The sequence below is a fragment of the Stegostoma tigrinum genome, chromosome 15, assembly GCF_030684315.1.
Source record: "Stegostoma tigrinum isolate sSteTig4 chromosome 15, sSteTig4.hap1, whole genome shotgun sequence".
Classification (NCBI taxonomy): domain Eukaryota; kingdom Metazoa; phylum Chordata; class Chondrichthyes; order Orectolobiformes; family Stegostomatidae; genus Stegostoma; species Stegostoma tigrinum.
In genome coordinates this window covers 66,119,046-66,142,957 of record NC_081368.1, presented here as the reverse complement: position 1 = coordinate 66,142,957, position 23,912 = coordinate 66,119,046, and the positions used below count along the sequence as shown (strand labels likewise).

At 41.7% G+C, this 23,912-nt stretch overlaps 1 protein-coding gene across 5 annotated transcripts in view; it reads left to right on the top strand.

The window, feature by feature from the left end:
• si:ch211-26b3.4 (connector enhancer of kinase suppressor of ras 2) overlaps positions 1 to 23,912 on the top strand; it is a 554,826-nt gene that overhangs the window by 223,459 nt on the left and 307,455 nt on the right. For all 5 annotated transcript variants that reach the window (XR_007248946.2, XM_048544970.2, XM_048544968.2 and 2 more), the window contains 2 exons: positions 7,854 to 7,895; positions 21,579 to 21,698. Coding sequence is in view for 4 of the 5 variants with exons in the window: in XM_048544970.2 (XP_048400927.1) it covers positions 7,854 to 7,895; positions 21,579 to 21,698 (162 nt within the window). In the remaining variant the exon portion in view is untranslated. The remainder of the gene's footprint in view (positions 1 to 7,853; positions 7,896 to 21,578; positions 21,699 to 23,912) is intronic.

Sequence of the window (23,912 nt, the reverse complement as noted above, 5' to 3'; positions counted from 1 at the left end):
GCTAAGTCAAAAGAGTTACAATAAGTATTTAGAAAGAAGGTTTACATCATATTAAAAATGTCTGATTTCTTACTCGCCCCTGAACATAGCCTCTTTTGTTATCCACATTTTTATCATTCTCGCTCTACCCTACCTTCATTAATTTTATTTTTGCATATCTATTTTATATTTTGGAATTGTCTGTTTCCTATCAGTTCCCAACCTTCCATTTGGAGATATGAAGAATTTTTTACAAGTAGATTTTCATTGGCTGGAAATTAAGGGCAATTTAAAGGTTTTGTTTAAATGTGCTTTTGCACCTTAAACTCAGATAAGCTATCACAACTAGTTGTATCTGATAAATCCCACAGCTTGACAGCTTGTGGAGCAGTTATCTTGCTGACAGTGCTTAGGAGGTTAATTAATGCATTTTGCAGAGAGTTATCTAACATTTTGTGCTATACCCTTTGTCCGACAAAAGTAACTGACTACTGTATTAAGAATGTCATGATTTGAAGTTTGAAACAAAATTGATGGGTACGTCATCTGAGCTCAGGCATGATTATGACTGAGCCATGAGTCATGTGTTTTTAGCTTTGTGACTTACCATAAATTCAGGATATTAAAATTGGCATGTATTGAGCTCTGGATGAAATTCGGATCTGCTTTCAACTCTGTCCAACAGATCATCTTGAAAGGGCAGCACTGTCTGATGTACTGTACTGCTCCAGTTTCATTTAAGGACATTGTGTAATTGCCAGACTTGTCTGGGACAAAAGAGGGAACATCCTCATTCATGTTTAGCTTTCTGCATCCTGCCAAAAGATCACTGATGTTCACACATTCTTGCCATCTGGCACCTACGTCATCGGTATATCTTTCTGCTTCAGGCAGCTGAATTTTGATGGCAGGAAACACTGAGCCGTTGATGTAACATAAATCAGAACCAATGGTAATTCTGGCATTAAGTTGGGGGCAGGGGGATCTGTTTGCACATTCAAAACTTGAAAACTAGCTTTATTTGAACAATGTTGGGGATTAAATATTGACTTCCCTTGTGAGTGAAAACTTCAGAATGTGCTTGTCTGTTTTTTTTTAAACAATTATCAGTTATCTCCTTTAAACCAATTAAATAATTTGAAATGTGCATGGATGGTGAAGCTGATCACACAGAGCTCTTTCTTTCTCTGCTTTGGACATAGAGAGGTTAGGACTCTTAGATTGAATGAAGTCAGTCTCTTAATATTCCAAAAAAAAATCAATCATCTCTTTCTTGTCAGAAATTACTCAGTTTATAACAATTTTGCGATAACTTTAACCAAACATTTGTCTGCAGAATTTTGCAACGAATAAAAAAAGTTTTATTTATAATACAAAGACTGAGATCAGGAAGAGGTGTTGAGAAATGGAAAGATCTGTAGCATCTGGTTTTGTATAAAATATTTGCATTTTTTTTACAGTCAGACCGGGCAGAATCTAATAGGGGGTGAAAAGTTACGCTGTCCAAGTTCCCCTCAGATAGCTGATGTTTCAGATTTTGTCCCAGTGACGGTAAATGATTGGTAAGCTAGTTTTAAGCTGAGAATGTCCGAGAGTTGGAGTGGAACTTTCTATCCTTACATTTTGAGTAAAGGTTGACACTTGGAGGTGTTGTTGATGAAGCATTGGTGAGCTGCTCTAGTGCATTTTGTTGGGGAGAATTAATTTGAAGGTGGAGAGTGATTTCAGATCCCTGTTTTGTCCTGGACAGTGTTTGACTCCCTGAGTGTTGTTGGAACTGTACTCCTCCAGGTTAGTGGAGAGTAGCCCACCACACTTCTGGCTAGTGCCTAGTCAATGATGAACAGGCTTTGGGGAGATAGGAAGTTGAGTTCCTCATCATAAAATGTCTGACTGCTGACCTTCTCTTTATAGCTCCAGTTGATTCAGTTGAAAAATTCGGATCTATGGTGACTCATGTGTTGTTAATGGCAGGGGATTTGATGATGGTGAGGCTATTGAATATCAAAGAGAGTAGGTTAGGTTCTCTTTTGTTGGAATTGGACGTTACCTGAGATTTGTTTGATATGATGCTATGTGCTGCTTGTCAAGCCAAGCTTGTCTGTTGTCCACAACTTTTCAGAACACAGGCATGGACTGTATCAGCATCCGAGGAGTTGTGACTGATCCTGAATACTGAGTGATCATGAGCAAACAATCCACTGCTGATCTTATGAACCGAAAACAGTCGATGACAAAACAGTTGAAAATAGTCAGGCCCAGGATATTAACCTGAGGACATCATGCGGCAATGTCCTGAGGCTGAAAGGTTGTCCTCACACAATCTCAGACATCTTCATTTTTGTTTTGACATGATAAATATTAACCTACTCAGAGATTGTATTGCACATCTCTGAATCCAGGCTTCTTGGTCCAGAGGTTGGGACACTACCGCTGTGCCACAAGCACCTGCAGCCATCTTGTTTTGTGCAGGCTTAAATCCAACAGCTATATTCCAATTGACTTCAATTTTGTTTGGTCTCCTTCCATAGTCTGGCAATTGTGACAGGATGTAAAGGGCAGTCACTTTTACCTCAACTCATGAATTTGGCTGTTTTCCCCAAATATGGACCAAATGTATGTCGACCCTGAGAAGCTGAAGTATTTCACACTACCTCAGAGGAGGAGAATTCCAGTTAGCCTGTTCTCTGTTGCTTTTGGTCCACTTTATGACGGTGATATGAATTATAAACTGCTTTGTTATTTGTTCATCTCCCTAGCCTGGAGCCAGTCGATGCTGGTGGCCTAACGACTGCTAATGGTAAATTCCCAGGAGATGGTGATACTGTCTATGCTAACCCCAGTGCTCTGTGTTGGGTTCTCTGGGTGACCCATCGTCAGTGGGGAGCTTCAGCAACAAGTAATGAAACCAACACAAAACAATGAGACATTCAAAAGTTTATAAAGTGGGTGAATTGGCGCCATCTCTTTCTCTCCATTTCTGTACTGCATTGTAGACTCCACCTCCTTCTGATCTCTGTGGTCTCCTGTTAGATCTACATCTTTGATACCAAATGTGTCCTCCATAATCGGCCTGGCACAAAAAGCAAAAATTTTCCCTTTATTTATGAATTATTAGCACAGTCACATAACTGCGATGCTCCTTGCCTGTTTGTTGCATTTAAAAGTGTTACGCTTTATTGCAGAAAAAAAATCAATGTGTAATGCAGTGATCTTCTAACCCAGAGCCAGAAATTTAAAAGCTGCAGTTACCATTTCCTAATTTGTCTCAGAAGCTTCCAAAGCAGTTGCAATGACCTGGACATGCTTATTTAGACTACTTCCTCACCTGCAGTATTTGAGCAGCAGTCATTAAAAGCCAGTTCAAATACTATTCTCTCAAAAGCAGCTAATCATCAGTCTAACTACTGGTAATACCATTGGGAATCTGCAGTTATTTGAAATAAAACGCTGAAGTAAAAGCCCTCATGTTGTGTGAGTTTCCGTTAACGATATGTTCTCATAAATTTCCTCACACAACTTGCCTATTATTCCATTGAATTGCATTGTAAATGCAGCACATAATCTGTCCTCTCAGCTCAACAATTCAGTGTTGATGCTGCATTTGAGCCACCTCTTGTCATAATACTATGGGAGGAACCTGCTGTTTGCCTCTCCCTGATATGCCTGTCTGCCCTTCCTTTAAATGCAGCGATGACACTCAATTCAGTCATTCCCTGTGGGAGCAGCTTCTGTGTCCTCACCTCTCACTTGATAAATACATTTCTTCTGAAGTCCCTTTTGGTTTTACGGTGACACTTGCTTATCGTGATGGCCTCTAGTTTTGATCGTTCCCCAAGTGGATGCAGTCCCACCGTGACTTAGTTCTCCAAACCTTGTACAATTTTAAAGATTTTATCGAGGTTGCCGCCTTAGACTTATCTTTTCAAGGGAAAAGAGAATTAACCTGTTCATCTTTCCCTGACAAATACTAACCTACAGCTCTGATATCATTCTTCTATATCTTTACTTTTACCCCATCTCCGGTGTCTCTGGAGAGAATAGATCAGTTGGCTGGACAGCTGGTTTGTGATGCCAAAAGCATGGGTTCAATCCCTGCGCTGGCTGAGGTTACTGTGAAGGTTCTGCCTTCTTAACCTCACCCCTTGCATGTGGTGACCTTCCGTTTAAACCACCACCAGTCGTCTCCTTCTGATGAGAGAGTATTCCTGTGGACTAAAGTGATTTTATTCATTGGCAAGAGCTATACACGGTGCTCCAAAAGTAGTGTGCTCTAACTCCTTTTCAGTTCTGTCCCTCACAAATAAGGTTTGTTTTTGGAGGGTTTGCTTTTGGAGGGCCTTATTACGAAGCAATGAATGACTGTTACAAATAAATGACTTTTGTTGTCGTGTGTATTTTACTGTGAGATACAATTTAAAAAATTGAAAAGCTTTCATTCGTCGCCATAACCTGGTGCCATTCTGATAGTTTAAGAATAAGAGAAAATGAAAATACATAGCTTAAAGATAACCTGTGTCACCACTTTCTTATTGTGAAATGTGGATTTGTGATCCCAGATCCCATTGCTTCTTTACCCGATTTAGATTCTTATTTTCTGAGAATTATCATCTTATTTTTCTGTAGAAATTATAACATTAAGCAATTTCCTTTTCCTAAACTTAACATATGCAAGTTGCTCAGCTGAATGTGTGGCATATTAACATTTTCTTGTGTGGTTTTTAAAAGTGAGCAACTTCTGAGCAACCTTCTGTGTACCTTCTGGACTACACCTTGAAGATAGTATTAACCTTCACAGCGTTGGCTCCAAATATCCCAGGACTGGCCCTCCGTACAATGCTTCAGTCTTGGGAGGTGTAGCAAAATCAGATACTAACATTCACTGTTGACCTTGATTTCATTTTTGAGTTTGATTTATTGTTGTCACATGTACCGAGATGCAGTGAAGAGTGTTGCTTTATGTGCTAGATAGACAGATCATCCCTTTTTTATTATCAAGTGTGACTTCTGTCGCTGATGTAGGCACCACGGTAGGGCGGCTTATTAACCTTTTTGCTGTATTTTTCATGTATACATGACAATACATTTCTATTCTAATCTATTCTATTTTACAAAGTGCATCAGAGTAGCAGAGCAGATTGCAGAATACAGTATTACAGCCGCAGCATTCTGGATAAATTTACAAAACAGCTTCAGTATTTGTTTCAAAATGGCTGCCTCCAGGCACCAAGCCACTCCCAAGCTTGCTCCCTCTGCAAGGTCACACGGCGAGAAACGCACATTTCCCCACAGTTCATGGTGGACTGTATTTTCCAAGGAGTGGAAATTGTACACACGTTGCCAACCCACCCTTCCTTTTCTTTTATGGAAGCTGGGAGCTCTGTGCTTCTGAGACGAGATTCCGACCTGGGCTCTTTCAGAAAAGCAGAGCCTGATAGTCCTTTCCCGGTGCGAGCTGTCAGAGCAGGGTGAACCATGGCCTCCTTTACACAGCACTCAGTCGCTTCATTCTAAAAGAGAAAGGGTCCAGGCAAGCACCTTGGCAGCTAGTGTCGAATGATAAATACATCATGTAAGTGTAATGTTAGGGCACTGGTAAGGACGGGTTCCAGTTGGGTAGGGTGCCAATGGTAGGATACCAGATGAGTAGGAGTTAAGGTGCTGGGTGAATTGGGGCACCAGAGTTAAAGGTAGAAATGTAAGAAATTCAGTGTTTATCCTAGATTGGTTTAGGTGGGTAAAATTGTGTCTGATGGGGCTGGCGTGGGAGTTGTCAGAAGTGGGTGGTTCAAGTCCAGTGGTGGCATGTGGTGTGGCACATTGAGTCGATTTGGCTGTGCCATGCCATGTGTTCAACAGTGGTGGGAGGGTCAGGTTTGGTGTAACAATGGGTGGGGGAAGGAAGGAGGGAGTGTGAGAATTTAGGGCAGTTATAATGGAGAATGTGATGAATAAGAATGGGGTTTGTTCAATAGAGACTCAGGCATTAGATGATATATTTAGTCATCTGGCTTTCCTTGATAAACTATTTACCTCTAATTCATTGGATTCATCTGACCTCTGATTGAATTGGAGACTTGCAAAGGACTCCAGGCATTGTGCAAAATTCCTGAGCAATTCTTTCAGAGTGTAGCATGATGGAAATTCCATAGTGTCCCCATGCACTACTGCTGTCTATGCTACTATAACTATTATCTGTCTGACCAGTGGGAAATCTGGGTCAATATTTCTATTAAATCTACACAGATTTGTTCTGCTGCATTTTACATTATGGTTATTTGTTTGAAAAATGTTAAATTACAGCCAGTATGTTAGCTTTCAGAAATTTGTTTTCGACACAGTTATCGAATTCTAACGCTGATGCCTGGCTTCTAATGCAGGTTCTGCAGCTTTGGAGGCAGAATCCAGGTTGGCCTGAAAAGCATTTAGCGTCATGCTGTGGCATCAGTCCCATTGTTTTATTTTCAAAATTTGCAGCAGTAAATGGAATTATATCATGCAGCCTTACAGCTAACACTTAATATGATTTTTCAGCGCCAAAACAAATAGTACTAACAATCAATGAGGCCATCTTCTCAATAGCTTTAGTGGCTGTAGGCACGATAGCCCAGTGATGCTTCAAATAGCACTTGGGCTCAAAATAACCAAAAGTGGCATGCTGTAGTCTAAGTGAAACAGAACACCAACATATATTTGGAAAAGTGCAATCAAAATAAAGGTTCATAGAGTCGTAAGTTGTACAGCATGGAAACATACCCTTTGGTCCAACTCGTCTGTGCCAACCAGACATCCTAACTTAGTCTAGTCACATTTGCCAACATTTGGCCCATATCTCTCTAAACCCTTCCTATTTATGTACCCATCCAGACGCCTTTTAAATGTTGTAATTGTACCAGCCTTCAGCATTTCCTTTGGCAGCTCATTCCATACGTGCACTACCATCTGCGTGAAAATGTTGCTCCTCAGGTCCCTTTTACAACCTTCCCCTCTTACCTTAAACCTATGTCTTCTAGTTTTAGATTCCCTTGACTATTCACCCTATTCATGACTCTCATGATTTTATAAATCTCTATCAGGTCACCCCTCAAACTCTGACACTGCAGGGAAAATAGTTCGGCATCTCCCTATAACTCAAACCCTTCAAACCCAGCAATATCCTTTTATATCTTTTCTGCACCTTTTCAAATTGATTAGCAAGACGAAACACTGCTCTCAGCACAGATTCTATGATTCATGGATTCGCTTAGATAGTCTGTCAATATACTTGCCTTTTCACATGTTACAACCCTTACCTGATATAGAAAGCTGATTACTTAGCAAGGGTAAGATTGTGGATATCTGTATCAGCGACTGTGCTTGACTGGATCCTGTACTTTTACACTTTGGGTTCATTTTATGTTATCGGACCAAGACAGGCTTTCAGTCTGTTCGAATAGTTTTCTGAAGAATGTCCTTGTTGTTTCAACAACAATACTCGTCTCTCTTTTTAAAAATCTACCCCTACTCCACACACCAGTAGCGCAATAGTTTTTGGTTACAGTTTATCAGAGGACCATCAAGATTATACAATCTCAAAGAACTCAAATTTTTTGGCGTAATTTTGTCACCTTGAGTTTGCATTATTCAACCTCTTGTGCTGATGTCTCCTATGGATCTTAGAGGAAGCTAGCATGTGAGGGCTTTATCTGTACTTTTGTTTTTGTCCATGTACCTTAAAATGGTTTCATGGTTAAACTAAGTAATGGTTTGAAAAACTTTGAACAAAAACATGATCACTAACATCCTATAACTTGTCTCAGGGCTTCTGAGAAGCACTGAATGCTGTTTGCCAGAATGGAATGAGATAATTGATTATTCCCTTTCTCCTCCTGTAGGACTGTACAGTCTATGAAACCGAAAATAAGATTCTCCACGTGGTGAGTTGTTAAAAATTCCATTCATTTGACTGGTGTTTGCTTGTCTTAGTTCAACAGTTATTTCATTTTGTTTCCCAATTTGATTAATGTATCTAAGTTTTCCAGATTCCATTGGGAATTTAGGAGCAGAGTGGAGCGTTCAACTTCTTCAGCCTGCTTCCACATTGAATTAATTCAAAGTGGAGCCAGATCTCATTTCTATTTGCACATTCTTGCCATTTATCCCTGATATTCCCCACAAAAGGATGTATCTCAGCCTTGAAATTTTAGCTGTTCTAGCCTTCAGGGCAAGTACCAGGTTCTTGCAGCTATATAACAAGAATATGCTTCTTTGGTTCCCAGGTGCGGAACTAAGAACAGAAGTGTGGTTATCTCTTTTGATTTCAAAGTTCAAACATTTATGGTTGGGAATTATGCATCTTTTGGTATTGACAGAGTGAAATAGTTTGTTTTGATGTATATTTGCTCATCAAAGGAAGACATTTTAAGACCAAAAGTAAACAAATTTAGAGAACCCTGTCAGGATTCACCGCACAGCTCGTGCATAACATGCCGGTTGCCTGGAATCCTCCACCCCCTTTCTTTGCAGCACTGAAACATTCAAAGTACAACTTGGTCATCTAGAATAATGATACCAATTACCAGTATTATCAAATCAATTGATCAAAATTGATCCAGTATCATTGCAGTTTTGAATGCAAAGTAGATATTTTTAAACCTTCACTTTTCATATATATGTTGAACTCGTTCAGTAGACAAGACATTTTCTGCTGTTCTAATATATCATTCTAGTCAGCTTGTGCCTTTGTGCTATTGAAATAACACTTGAGGTTGGCTCCTTTGTCAGAGGGTAAGAGGAAATTCCTCTATAGAGTCCACTGGAATTGGCACCCGATCCCACACTCCCATCAATGCCAAGGCAGCTGCATTGTAGCATGACCACGCTGATTGTTTACAGTAGTTGAAATGACAAGTTCTATTTTTACTATGGGGAGTGATTCTTCCTATTGCTGTCCTTTCTAATTAGGCCTTTTGTTACACATTGACTGAGTAAATCAAATTTCATTTTACTGCACGAAACTTGCCAGAATTTTTGGCAAAGTTTTGTGAACATTCTGGGATGTAGCCCATTGTTCTGACAAAACACAAATCAAACTGAGGATTTAAAAGCAAATTGGATTAAGAGCGCCAAAGGTATCAAATTAAAGCTCAGAACCTTAAGGGTAATAACATTGTGTTTGGTTCTCAAGGCTTGTGCCAATTGACATAGGATTTATTAATTGTGTGGCTCCGACAGTGATGTACGATGAAGGGGTTTCAGTTCAAGGGGAACTTGCACCGTTAAAAGGTACGGAGGAAACTATTCCCTGTGGCTGGGTTCCAATTAAATGGGCTAGGGTAATTTTTCTGGAGAATCCTATACCTGGGGCTGTGGATAATGCTTTAAGCTCAATTCAAAGCCGAGATCAAATGAAGAAAAAAGTCAAAATTTAAAGAGAAAAGTGAAGGCAATAGCGTTGTACAATGGGTGTAAAGAGAAGTGGTGATGGTGAGGGATGGGAGGTGGTGTTTAATCAAAACAGAGTTCATGCTGTGTAGTTGTTGAACCCAATGTTTAGTCTCAAAGGTTTGGAAAATGAAGTGGTGTTCTTCCAGCTTGCTTTGAGCTTTGTTGGAACACCATGGCACATCCAGGATAGAAATACTACTGTGGGAGCAAGGTGGTTTATTGAAATGGCAAGTACCTGGAAGGTCAAGGCCATTCCTACAGGCAGAGAAGGTGCTTTGCAAAGCAGTTACCCAGTCAGTGTTTGGCTTCACCATTGTAATGGAGACAGTACTGTGAGGAATGGATATAGTAGACTAAGATTGAAACAAGTATAAGTGAAATGGTGCTTCACCTGGAAGGTATGTGTGAGACCTTCGATAGTGAGGAGGGAGGTGGTGAATGGGCAAGTGTTACACCTTCTATGATTGCATGGGAAGATGCCATAGGTGAGTGAAGAAGTGTTAGGAGTGACAGAGGAATGGACCAGGGTGTTACAGAAGGAATAGTCTCTATAGAATGCTGACAGTGGAAGTGAGAGGAAAATTTCTTCATTGTTAGCATCCTGCTTAAGGTTGTGGATGTCATAGCGACTGATGAGGTGGAAAGTGAGGACAAGAGAACTATTGTTGTTTTGGGAGGGAGGGTAGGGAATGATGGCAGAATTGCAGGAGTTGGGTTAGACACAGCTGATAGTCTTGTGGGAAGGGGACAGAATCTTCAGTTGAGGAAAAAGGAGAACATGTCAGAGACATCCTAATGGAAGGTTGGGATCATTGGAATAGATCTGATGGAGATGGATACACTCGGAGAATGTAGAAAGCACTGCATGAGGAAAGGTAGCCAAAGTAACTGTCGGAATTGGTGGGTTTGTAATGGATACTGATAGATAACCTGTCCTCAGAAATGGAAAGTGTGAAGTCAAGGAAGTCAGGGGAAGAGTCAGAGATAGAACAAGTGAAGGTGAGAGTAGGATGAAACTTGGAAGCATAACTGATTCATTTTGATAATTCCGGGCAAAAATGGGATGGAACATCGATGATGTCCACAATACACTAGAAAAAGAGTTGTGGGAGGGGTCTGAGTAGCACTGGAATCAAGGAATATTTCATATACTCCACAAAGAGATAGATACAGTTGGGACTCATGCAGGTACCCATAGGCTTGATCTGGAGAAACAGGTTGAAGGAGACGTTGCTAAAAATGAGAACAAACTCATACAAAGGAAAGAGGGTAGTGGTGCATGGAGACTGTTCTGTCCTCTTTCCAAGGTGGAAGCAGAGAGCCTTCAGATTGTCTTGGTGGGTGATGGATCTGGAGATTGATTGGACATATGTAATAAAGAGAATGTAGCTTGGGTCACAAAACTGGAAACTTATGAAAATTGGAAATGTATCGTGTCACTACTGCCTCGGGGAACCGAACAGCTGGAGTCAGGAGAAAATGAGAAGGGAGATTGGAATTAACTCCCCTGTCTCAGCCAACGGGAAGGCTATTCCAACTGCACACAAGAACCTGAGTGCAGGAACTGGAAGAGACTGAGAAACCTTCGGGCAGCGCAGTTGGGTAACTGGCTACTTTCATTTCCCCTCTGGTTTCTTTTCCCCTCTGTGACCCTGAATGAAAATATTCTCTTGTTATTAGCAAGAAGGAGATCGATTCTTTCACCATCTCGTGGGATCTAAAGAGGCAAGTAAGCAGTCCGCTTCCTCTACCCAAGTCTGTTGGATACAAATGAACTTGATTCCAAAGTCACATCGGCGAAACTCAATTTAATGCCTGCATTCTTACTTTTTGAAAGCCCTTGGACGGTACCTCAAACTTCTGACAAACACAATAAACCATTGGTAACAGTTAGTACCAATGGTCCCTGAGGGAGGTGACAACAAGCTGTCGGCGATGAGAGTTCAGACTCTAAAAAACAACTTGAGCAAATGTTCAGCTCAGGCTGCCATATTTTGCTGGATGCTTTGTGATTAGGATAATCCTTCAAGCAGGCTCTTTTGGCCTATGTTAGCTTCAGTTAGCTACATGGCTGAAAGTGGTTTGTTTTTCACACATGTAGCATAGGCTGCTACTTTGGCAGCTTTGGTGTTTTTGCACCATTTAATCTGTGTCAGTGATCTGACAAAGTTCACACGTTACTCTCAGTTTACACCTAGATATTTCAGTTTATTCAAGTTGGAAAATCACAACGCATTAATTTTTTAAAATATTTGTTCTTTCATGGGATCTGGGCATCACAGTCTTCGGCCAGTGTTTATTGCCCGTTCTAATTATCCTTCAAAAAGTGAGTTACCCTCTTATACTTCTTCAGTCCATGTTGGGTCACTATACGCGCTGTACCTTTGGGGAAGGGAGTTCAAGCACTTTGGCACAGTGATACTGAAGGAACAGCAGTACAGTTTGAAATCAGGATGGTGTGTGACCTGGAGGGAAACCTGCATTGAATGGTAGTCCCATACATCAACCGTGCTTGTCCGACTCTGTGGCAGAGTGTATGGATTTGGAGGGTGCTATTGAAGGAGCCTCATCTACCGTTACAGATGATTAAAAATACCTGCTGCTGCTGTGCTGTTGCTGCAATGAAGGGAGTGAATGTTGAAGGTGTTGGATGCGGTGCTTTTTAAGCATACTGCTTTATCCTAGATGGTATCAATCTTCTAAGTATTATTAGAGCTGTATTCATCAGGCAAGTGGAGAGTATTCCATCATACTCCTGATTTGTGTCTTTTAGATGATAGGCAGGTTTTTGGGAGACAGGAGATGATTTACGCAATGCAGGATTCCTAGCTTCCGGCCAGCGTCTTTTAAAGAAGGTCAGAACCTAGGACCTGCTTCTGTGGACATAATATTTATATTGATTGGTCCAGTTCAGTTTCTGGGCCAGTGTACAGGATATTGATCGTAGTGGATTCAGTGATAGGAATATAATTGAGCGTCAGGGAGAAGCAGGCCTAGGTAGAAGCTAGGCTTTGTTGAGGAGGGCAAGCAGCAACAAGTTAAGGGTACAGTAAGATTTCTTTTCTCCCCCTTAAGTTAGCTCGTTGTTAAAGGAACAGAGGCGACAGTCAGTGGAGTTGTATGCTTCTCCTGTTAGATGTGGGAGATCAGGGAGTGGTCTGCTGTCTCTGATGACTATGCCAGCAGGAGATGTGTAAGACTACAGCTGCTCTCGGACCACATGGATCAGTCGGAGAAGCAGCTAGAAGCATGAAGAAGCTTTCAAGAGGCAGAGAGTATGCTCAGTAGTGGATTCAGGGGTGGGGGGGTCACAACACAGGTGCAGTGAGGTAAGTGGGTGACCGACAGGAGAGGGAGACTAGCTCAGGAGTCTCCAATAGTTATCCCCCTCTCAAAAAAGCATACCTTTTGGATACTGCTGGGCGACAGTCTCTCAGGGGAAAATAGCAACAGCCGCCAGGCACTACGACCAGCTCTGCTGCAAAGCAGTGTATGGCAAAGTCCAAACAAGCAATTGTGATAGGGGACTCTCTAGTCGGGGACACAGACAGATGTTTCTGCGGCTGTGAGCGAGATTCCAGGATGGTGTGTTGCTTCCCTGGTGCCAGCTTCAAGGATGTGTTGGACAATTACAGCATCATCACAAAAGGGGAGTGTGAGCATGCTGAAGGTCACTGTGCACATTGTTACCAATTACATAAGTAGAGAAAGGGATGAGAGTAAAAAAAGGAGTTAGGCAGGAGGTCAAAAAGCAGAAGGTGAAGGCTACTAATCCCTTGATTGTTCCCAATGCCACATCCTCATGAGAGTAGAAATAGAAGTAAAGGGCCAACGAAAGCACACCAGAGGAACTTGTGCAGGGGGCAGTGATTATGATTTTTGGATCTTTGGTATCTCTTCTGGAGCAGAATTAGCCTGTTCAAGAGAGACAAGTTTCACCTGAACTGGAGGCAGACCAATGTCCTGGCAAGGAGATTTGCTAGAGTTACTCAGGAGGTTTTAGACTACCTAGCAGGGCAGGGTGGGACCTGAAACACTAGTGAGACAAGCGAGAGGTCAAGGCTGGTACAAAAGTTAAATGGAGCAAGGCAGGCAAGAGCGTGGCAGGGAACGAGGGAAGATTGATGAATTAAATTGCATTTATTTCAATGCAAGAGGCCTGAGGCAAGACAGATGAATTTAAGGCATAGATGAGAACATGGGACTGGGATATCAAAGCCACGTTACCGAAATCTGGCTGAGCGATGGATGGGATTGGCAGGTCAGTGCTCCCGGGTACAGATACTATAGGAGGGATAGAAGGGCAGAAAACAGACGATTTGGAATGGCGTTTTTGATTAGTGAAAATATCACACTAGTAGTTACTGAAGGATTGTCCAATATGGCGATATGGGTGGTACTGAGAAATAAGAAGGGGGTAATCACATTGATGGGATTGTACTGTAAGTCCCTCAACAGTCAGCAGGAAATCGAGGAGCAAATTTGGAGGAAGATCACATAGCTATGGGAATAATAGAGATATAAAGGTAGGGAATTTTAACTTTCCAAACGTAGACTGGGACTGCCATTGTGTCAAGGGCTGGGATGGAGGGCAATTTGTTAAGTGTGTCCAATAAAATTTTCTCAATCCATTTGTCGATGGCCCTACTAGAGAAGAGGCAAAATTCAACCATCTCTTGGGAAATAAGGCTCAGCAAGTGACTGAGGTGTTCATGGGGGAGCACTCTGGAACCAGTGGCTATAATTCAATTAGCTTGAAAATAGTTCCGGAAAAGGATAGGGTTGGTCCCCAGTTAATGTTCTAAATAGTGGCAAGGTCAATTTTGATAGTATTGAAAAGGAACTTTCAAAAGTTAACTGTTGGAGGCAGCTTGCAGGTAAAAGGACATGTAGCAAGTGGGAGGCTTTCAAAAGCAATACTATGAGAATTCAGGGCTACCACGTTCCTGCTAATATGAAGGGCAAGCCTGGCAGGAGTAAGGAACATTGGATGTCTGGATATACTGAGGTTCTGATCAAGAAAAAGAGAGATTCTTATGCCAAGTATAGACAGCTGGGATCAAGTGAATCATTTGAGGACTTCAAGGGGTACAGGAGTACACTTAAGAAGGAAATCAGGAAGGCAAAGAGGAGACATGAGATAACTTTGGCAGATAAGGTTAAGGAGAATCCAAAGAGATTCTACAAGTACATTAAAGGCAAAAGAGTAACCAGAGAGACAATAGGGCCCCTTAAAGATCAACACAGCCATCTATGCGTGGAACCACAGGAAATGGGTGAGATCCTAAATGAATATTTTGTGTCAGTACGTACTGAGAAGAAAGACACGGAAGCTAGGCAACTTGGGGAAATAAATGGTGATGGCTTGAAAGGAGTCCACATTACAGAAGAGTAGGTGCTGGAGTTCTTAAAATGCATAAAGATAGATAAATCCCCAAGATCTATTCAAATGCATCCCAGGATGTTGTAGTCAGTGAGGGAAGAAATTATGTCACCTAGCAGAGTTATTTGTATCATCAATAGCCATGGGTGAGGTACTGGAGGGTAGCTAATGCTGTGCTATTGTTTAAGACAGACTATAAGGAAAAACCAAGAACTATAGACTGGTGAGCCTGATGTCAGTGGTGGGTAGGTTCTCGGAGGTGTTTCTGAGAGACAGGATCTACATGCATTTGGAAAGGCAAGGGCTGATGAGGGATAATCAGCATGGCTTTGTGCATGGGAAATCATGTGTCACTAACTTGATTGAGTTTTTTAAAGAGGTGATCAAGAAGGTAGATGAAGGCAGAGTGGTAGATGTTGTCTACATGGACTTTAGCAAGGTTTTCCAAAAGGTGCTGAAGAGTAGACTGGTTAGTTATGTTAGAACACAAGCGATCAAGGGAAGCTAGCCATTGGATACAGAATTGGCTTGACAGTCGGAGACAGACAATGATAGCAGAGTGTTGTTCAGATTGGAGCCCCGTGACTAGTGATATGCAGTGAGGATCGGTGTTGGGTCCACTGTTGTTCATAATTTTACATGAATGTATATATGGATAAGAATATAGAAGGCATGGTTAGTAAGCTTGTGGATGACCCCAAAATTGGTGGTATAGTGGGCAGTGAAGAAGATTATCTAACAGTACAACAACCCACTATCTTGATTGACTGGGCCAATGGGCTGAGGATTGCAGATGGAGGCTAATTTAGGTAAATTTGAGGTGTTGTATTTTTGTAAGACTAACCAGGGCAGGACATAGACATTTAACAGTAGGGCCCTAGGGAGTGTTGTCGAACAGAAAGACTTAGGGATGCAGGTGCATAGTTCTTGAAAGTGGCATCACAGGCAAACAGGTTGGTGAACAAAGCATTTGGCACACTTGTCTTCATCAATCAGAGAACTGAGTACAGGAGCCGGGATGTCACATTATATCTTGAAGATATCAATAAGGCCACATTTGGAGTACTGCACGCAACTTTGGCTGCCCTTCTCTAGGAAGAATATTATAACTGGAAAGGGTGTAGAAAAGACTTACAAACGTATTACCGAGACTCTAGGAGAGGCTGGATAGGCAGATAATTTTTATTTCCACGGAGCGTGTGAGATTGTGGGTGACTTTATCGAGGTATATAAATCAGGCTGAACATAGATAAGGTGAATAGCCAAGGTCTTTTCCCCAGGATAGTGGAGTCTACAACTAGACGGCATAGGTTTTAGGTGAGAGAGGAAAGAAATAAAAGGGACATGAGGGACAATTTTTCATGCAGAATATGGTTCGTGAATGGAATGAGATGTCAGAGGAAGTGGTGGAGGCTCATACAATCACAACATTTAAAAGACCTCTGGATGGATATATCAATAGGAAGGATTTAGAAGGTTGTGGACCAAATGCTGGCAAATGGGACTAGATTAATTTAGGATATCAGTTCTACATGGATGAGTTGGACCAATGGGTCTTTTACCATGCGGTACAGCTCTATGACTCTATGAGTCAAGTTAGTGTGCTGCAAGCATCTGGATATATGACATTGCAGTGATAACAGAGATCAAACTCAAACTCAGATCAAACCAACAGGTGGCCACAGACCCGACCCCACAACTAGAGAACCGAATCACAGCCTTACTCAAAAAACTTCAAAAATCTTGAAAATTAAACAAGAGAGACTTCCAAAAAATGACACCAGATGGATCCAACACACCACGCTTCTACGGACTACCAAAAATTCACAAACCAGGAGCCCCCCTCAGACCCATAGTGTCACTACCTGGAACACCAACCTACAGATTAGCCAAGGAACTACACCAAAGACTAAAACACCTAGTAGAAGACTCCCGTCACTCCATTCGCTCCACCCAAGAATTCCTGAACACCATCAAAGACACCAAGATAGGAGAGGATGAAATAATGGTCTCCTTTGATGTAACAGCCCTGTTCACATCCATCAACATCAACCTGGCCAAAGAAACACTGATGACACTATTAGAAGAACAGAAGACACATACACCAGACACCACCAACCTCATCAGCAAGGACAACATCATCAAGCTAGTGGACCTATGCCTCACCACCCACTTCACTTTCAATAACAAAACCTACAGACAAACCAATGGTACACCCATGGGATCTTCGATATCAGGGTTCTTAGCAGAGGCAGTAATGCAGAGACTCGAACAAACAGCTCTGCCAATCATCCAACCCAAACTTTGGGTCCGCTATGTGGATGACACCTTTGTCATCACTAAACAAAACAAATTAGAGGAAACATTCAAGACCATGAATAATAGCCTTACTGGCATAACATTCACAAAAGAGGAGGAAAACAATAACAAACTGCCATTCCTAGATGTCACAGTAGAGCGAACAGTCAATGGGGAACTTCAAACCAGCGTCTACAGGAAAACAACACATACGGACCAAATACAGAACTACAGGAGCAACCATCCCAACACCCACAAACGAAGCTGCATTAGAACATTATTCCAATGAGCCACCACACACTGCAGCACAGAGGAACTACGCAGAGCAGAGGAAAATCACCTATACAGCGTATTCAAAAAGAATGGGTACCCTATGAACACAGTCCGCGGATTTCTCAGCAACAAATCCAAACAAACAGACAAAACGGGCTCAGAAACCATAACTACTCTCCCCTACATCAAAGACATTTCCAAAATGACTGCCAGACTACTCGGACCTCTTGGCCTCATGGTAGCCCACAAACCCCACCAACACACAAAAACAGCAGCTAATGAACTTAAAAGACCCTATACAGACAACAAATAAAACGAATGTCATCGACAAAATACCTTGCAAGAACTGTGACAAACACTACATTGGACAAACTGGCAGAAAGCTAGCCACCAGGATACATGAACATCAACCAGCCACAAAACAACATGACCCACTATCACTCGTATCCTTACACACAGATGAGGAAGGACACCACTTTGATTGGGACAACACATCCATCCTAGGACAAGCCAAACAGAGACATGCACAAGAATTCCTAGAAGCATGGCATTCCAACCGGAACTCCATCAACAAACATATTGATTTGGAGCCAATCTACCATCCCCTGAGAAAAAGGACAGGAAATGACATCACCAACGCAGGAAATGACATCACCAACCCAAGGAAACCTAACCAGATAAATAGAAAGCGGGACATAACACCAGCGCTTCGTCGCCGGCTCACTGGTGATGTTACCTAGAATGGTGACGAAACGTCTGAAAACGAATCTTCCAGCTCAGCGAGCAAACTCATATCCATCAAACTCAAAGCAGTGTAAGAAACAGTCTCAATATATTTGAGGGTTCTGGAATTTGGACAGAGAAACTATGTTCCTGTTAGTGGGAGGATTGTGGAAAATGAAGACCAGTTGAAGGTGGTTGGAAGAGAACCAACACTGAGATGAGAGAAAAGAAATCACTTTTTTGCACATAGCAGGTTAGGATCTGGCACGTTGCCTGTGACAGATTCATTGTTTGGCTGGTAGATCAGATCCACTACTCAGAAATTTGGACTTTTGACCCAGAAATAGTTCTGCTATTGGGCCAGAGACGAAGGCCCAGAGTTTTGCCAAGACTGAGAAGATGTCCTTGAAATAAAGCCTGTTATACTGGATAGAATTCATATTTAACAATGCAGAAATTGCGACATTATTACTGATAAGTATAGCCGATCCTGAAAGGGGAATCTTTCATTTATTGACTATCACATTTCTTCACTGTAGTAAGAAATTACACACTCTTAAAACACATCTTTTGAAGTTTGTTGGTGATATTTTGGTTCCTACCGTAATCTGACATGTATCCCTCCAATAATTTATGTTACTATCTATAAAAATGTGAAGAGATTCAGTGGTTTGCACTTCTTAATTTGCTGTCCATGTAACACCTTCATGCATTTGGGTCCTTCTGCTGCTTGGTGATATGATCGCTGCTTGAAACCTGGATTGCCCCTTGACTTAGCTCCACATTCATGGTAACACTGGACAAGGGAAAATCCAGGCTGCAGCGATCAGTAGAAATTCCTTCGAGCTCAGTGGTGAACATTATAGCTTTTCCTTTGTCCACAGATCCAGCAATGTGGTGACTCCATTTAGATGTTCTCTTTTTGACTTGTAAAACTTAGGAAACAGAAAGAACGACTGTATTTTCTGTTTCAGACCAGATGTGTGGAGATATAGTTTTTGTTTTCGGTGATTCCACTGTTCCCTTATTTCAGCAGAGGTGTGGAAAATGCAAATCATTTCTAATTTCAGTCAGTTCCCTGCTCTAGTAAATGCCCCAAGATTATTGCATTGAGAGAATGACTGGACCTGTGTGGAGGCAACGGGGATTTTAGCTGCCAACTGAAGTGTTGACAAGAGTCTCTATGCCTCCCCTTTCTGAGAAAGCCCACAGCACTTTGTTCCACCAGGGCACTTGATTGGTCAGTGGTGGGCCTACCTTCAGGATCGAGGACCCCAGGGGCTGATATCCCACCAGCCAATGAGAGGCCGCCTGATGCATTGAACGGCATCACCACCGGGAGGTGATGGTCATTGCCGGCACTACACTCAACTGAGGCCCAAGATTGTTCAGGCCAGAACTGATTGATGACAAGAGGGGGAGTAGGTTGCAGGTTATGACGTGGATCAGCAGCAAGCCCAGAGGGCTGGTTATCTCAGTCGGCCTTCCCGATTCCGAGTCCCTCGATCAGGGAGCCTGCATGGATTTGCTTGTTATGCAACTTCCAATGCTGACAGGACGCGGCTCTAAATACTCACTGAATGGTCTCATTTGGCGGTGGGCTGGGACGGAGATCGACAGGTCTTTCCAGCTCAGACATAATCAAAATGGAGATGGGAAAATGATGAGATTGGTTAATATGATTAAATACACATTCATTACCAAACTTACCAGACAGGAAGGTGCAACATTCCCCATATGTTTCTCCAAACTCATCTCAGTTCCTGCCATCCTGGCTTTCTAACACTGCACAATAATGGATCATAAATCCATAAATGGAAAGCATTAGTTTTGTGGTGTGCCCCTCCATTCTTCGTGAAAGATTATTGGTGTATCTGGCAGATGGAGCTGAGTGTTTGGCTCCTTGAATTTTTGTGCCATTGGGACTTTCAAAATGGACAATAAATCACGACAGTAGTTCAGATAAAGTGCCGTTAATACTTCGAGGAAATAACATTTCTAAAGTACATGCTTTGTCCTTGCAATGCCCAAAAGAACAACAAATAACATTTGGAACGTATTCATGCGTTTCCTCAGCCAATCTGGCAAGTCGATTTTACACATCAGAGTTCCAAAATAAGAGGATTAATAAGTTAATTTGTTTCTTTATGCTGGTTGAATATTATTCTTCAAAAAGCACCATGTGATCTTTAACATTCTCCTGATAGGGCAGACAATATTTTGGTTTCACCTTGGCTGAAGGAAAGCAACTCCAAAGTGTGATATTCACTCTTCTCCAAAAGCAGCCTCCCGCTTTATGTTTTTCAAGTCTCTGATGTGAGCTCAAACTCACATCTTCTGGTTCTGCTGCAAGGATGTGACACCAGAGCCAAGGCTAATGTGCACACTGCGACGTGAAATTGCACAATCTCCGTCGATGATATAAGTAGTGATAAGTCAAGTGAATTTCTCTTCTTCTGCCCCACATTCATTAACTGTATTCTTCCGTCGAGCAGCAAGTCAATCAGCACCTTGTCTTCTGTCTCAGCAGAGTCCCGAGTAATTTATACACAATTAATTACTTTGAAATGTAATCGTTGTTTGCTTGCCAAACGTGGCGACCAATTTGTTAACAACATCTTATGAAATGATGATGATATGAACAAACAATGAATCTTTTTGGCTGTGGTGTTGAGTAAGGGTGAAAGGTTGGCCTCAACACCACATCATTCAGAAAATACAGAAGATTTTCTTTTGTGGGATATCCCGTATGAATCATTTAGGGTTGAGAACTGATTCTGATTTCGTTCATCCCTAATACAATTGGAAAGTCACTATTGTGTGTGTATGTGTTCTGGTGTCATTTATAAAAAGAACTGTGAAACATGTGCAGAAAAATTGGAAACCCTTTTTCTTGACAAGCTTTCAGTTTTGTGAAGTGTACGGATTGGGTGGTGATGTGAATATAATCTGTCAAAATAGCCAATTCTTACATTATTTCAGAGGGAGGGGTGGCGATAACTGCCTCACTTTTTGACAAACAAAACTGTATTGTAAATGAAATTGCCAGCAGAAATTTAAATACTGGACCCATTGATTCTGCAAAGTGTGACACGAGCCAGAGAACAAACTGTTGCATTTAAATCTTCAACAAATTAACACTGCTGTGTCTGTGCTGACAGTTCAGCAATTACTGAACACACAGCAACATATAGGTAAAACAAAGTAATAAAATTGTAGATCAGACATGAAATTCAGGACTTGCCTAAGAATGTGAGCCTGAAATGGTAATGAAATTGACTCAATTGGAAACCCACAAAGCACGAAATACAGAGTTAATATGTATGATGATGGATTAATAGTGCCTCTCTTTCAGCATAATGTATTTTATGCAGCATGATTAATGACATGCTTTCATTTGGTAACTATAAAAAGAACAATTGATGAAAGGAAAAGGTAGCTTGCATTTATTTTTCACATTACTAACACCAGTCTTTGATTCTTTGATTACTTACAGTGTAAAACATTATCTGGGATCTGTGATCACATCATCTCACTGTCATCGGACTCCCTCGTGTCACAGTCTGCACACCTTGAAGTTGTCCACCTAACAAATATCATGCCCAGTGAGGGCTTGGTAAGGACTTATTTCTTTCACATCATTGCCAATACTGCATAACCATGTGCAATAAACTCTCTATTTACTGCAGCTTAGTTTAATGCAGCCACCATTTGGTGATGAATCCTTGCTGTGGTATATTTTGTCTCCAATCTTCTGTTGTGTTGTAAACCTGCACATTACCTACACAGCTAGGGCAAAGAGGTAGGTCCATAACCCAAGCTATATGGTTTGGGAATCAATCTCTGTGCTGCTGACATAGACAATTCAGCCAAAACATTGGTGTCATGTCATTTTCACATGCCTGGAGCAATGTATGACAATTGCTCCAATTATTTACATAAAATGTGTGACCAGGAATCTTTCCTGCTCTTACTACCTGTTATTAGAAGGATTAGCAGATTGATCCTCAACCTGTGTGCCTGCTTTATGAATGCATGTTCCTTGACTGTCAAGTCCTGGGTGATACTTGAACCTGGAACTTCTGGTTCAGAGGCAGGCCACTACCCTCTGTGACCCAAGACCTCAGTGAATTACTTCATAGCTTTTACTTGATTCATTCCAATGTATTTGAATGTGATGGTGAAAAGTCTTCACACATGCTGCAGCTGTATGAGACATTGGTGAGGCCCCATTTGGAGTACAAGGTGCAGTTTCGGTTGTCCAACTATAGAAAGGATACTATTAAACTAGAATGTATTAGAAAATATTTACAAGAATGCTACCTGGGCTGGAAGGTTTGAGTTATAATGAGAGGCTGGATAGGCTGGGACTTTTTTCCCTTGAGCATAGGGAACTGAGGGGTGACCTATAAAATCATGTGAGGTATAGCTAAGGGAGATAGCCAACAGCGTTTCCCCATTGTGGATTTAAGGTGATGGGGGAGAGATACAGTAGGGTCCAGCAAGGCGATTTTTTTCCACACGGAGAGTGGTGGGTGTCTGGTATAGGCTGCCAGAGGTAGTGCTGGAAGCAAGTACAATTTCATCATTTAAGAAACATTTAGAGATGTACTCAGATGGGATAGGTATGGAGGGGCAGGGACCAAACACAGGCAAATGGGAATAGTTTGAATTGTGAAAACTGAGCAGCATGGGTAAGTTGAGCTGAATGGCATGTTTCCGAGCTATAGACAGGTATGACTCTGACTCTATGCTCTCTAGGTTGGCCAAACTAGCAGGAAGGCTGTGTGAGAACGTGCTGTGGTGGGCTTAGCGTCATATGAGAGCTCAATGTCCATCATTGATACTGAGACCTATTAGACTATTTGCACTTGACACTCATTCCATTTTTCTTAAGATATAATCAGAAACTGATTTTCATTAATTAATTGCTTGCCGGTCCTCTCAGTCAGGGAATAATTGATGGATAAATAAAAGAAAAATAACTTTAAACTGCTTGAAATGTACTGTTTTGCACTAATGTTTTTGAGTTTCCATTTGCAAGAATTTTTCCTCATGCTATTGAAAAACCTGTAACTATACCACTCAAAACATCTCTTCTTCTCCTTGACCTGCCTTTGGTGCCTCCTGAACTTCTTGCCCCTTGCTGATTTGTAATGTTAAAAATTAAAGCTTAAGTTAAACAGGAAACAGATCAGTTGGAGGCATGGGCAGAAAAATGGCGAATGGACTTTCATCCAGGTGAGTGTGAGGTGATGCATTTTGGAAGGTCAAGTACAGGGGAAATTATACGGTGAATGGCAGAACCCTACGGAATATTGATATGCAGAGGAATCCGGGTCTATAGGCCAACAGATCACTGTAGGCGGCAGCGCACATAGATAAGGTAGTTAAAAATGGCCTTGTGATACGCTTGCCTTCATTGGAAGGGGCTTTGAGTACAAGGACAGGCAAGTTATGCTGCAGCTTTATAGAACTTTAGTTAAGCCACACTTGGAATATTGCATACAGTTCTGGTCACCACTCTCCTAGAAGAATGTGAATTCTTTGGAGAAAGTACAGAAAAGGTTTACCAGGATGTTGCCTAGTATGAGGGATTTTAGCCATGAAGAAAGGAATTCTGAGGAAGGATCACCCGACCCGAAATGTTGACTCTGATTTTTTTCCTCTGCAGATACTGCCGGACCTACTGAGCTTTTCCATTAACTGCGGATTTTGTTAGATTTACTAGGTTTGTTTTGCCTGGAATACAGGAGGTTGAGGGGCCACCTGATAGAAGGTTGTAAGATTGTGAATAGCATGGATAGAGCAGATCAGGCCCAGGGTGGAG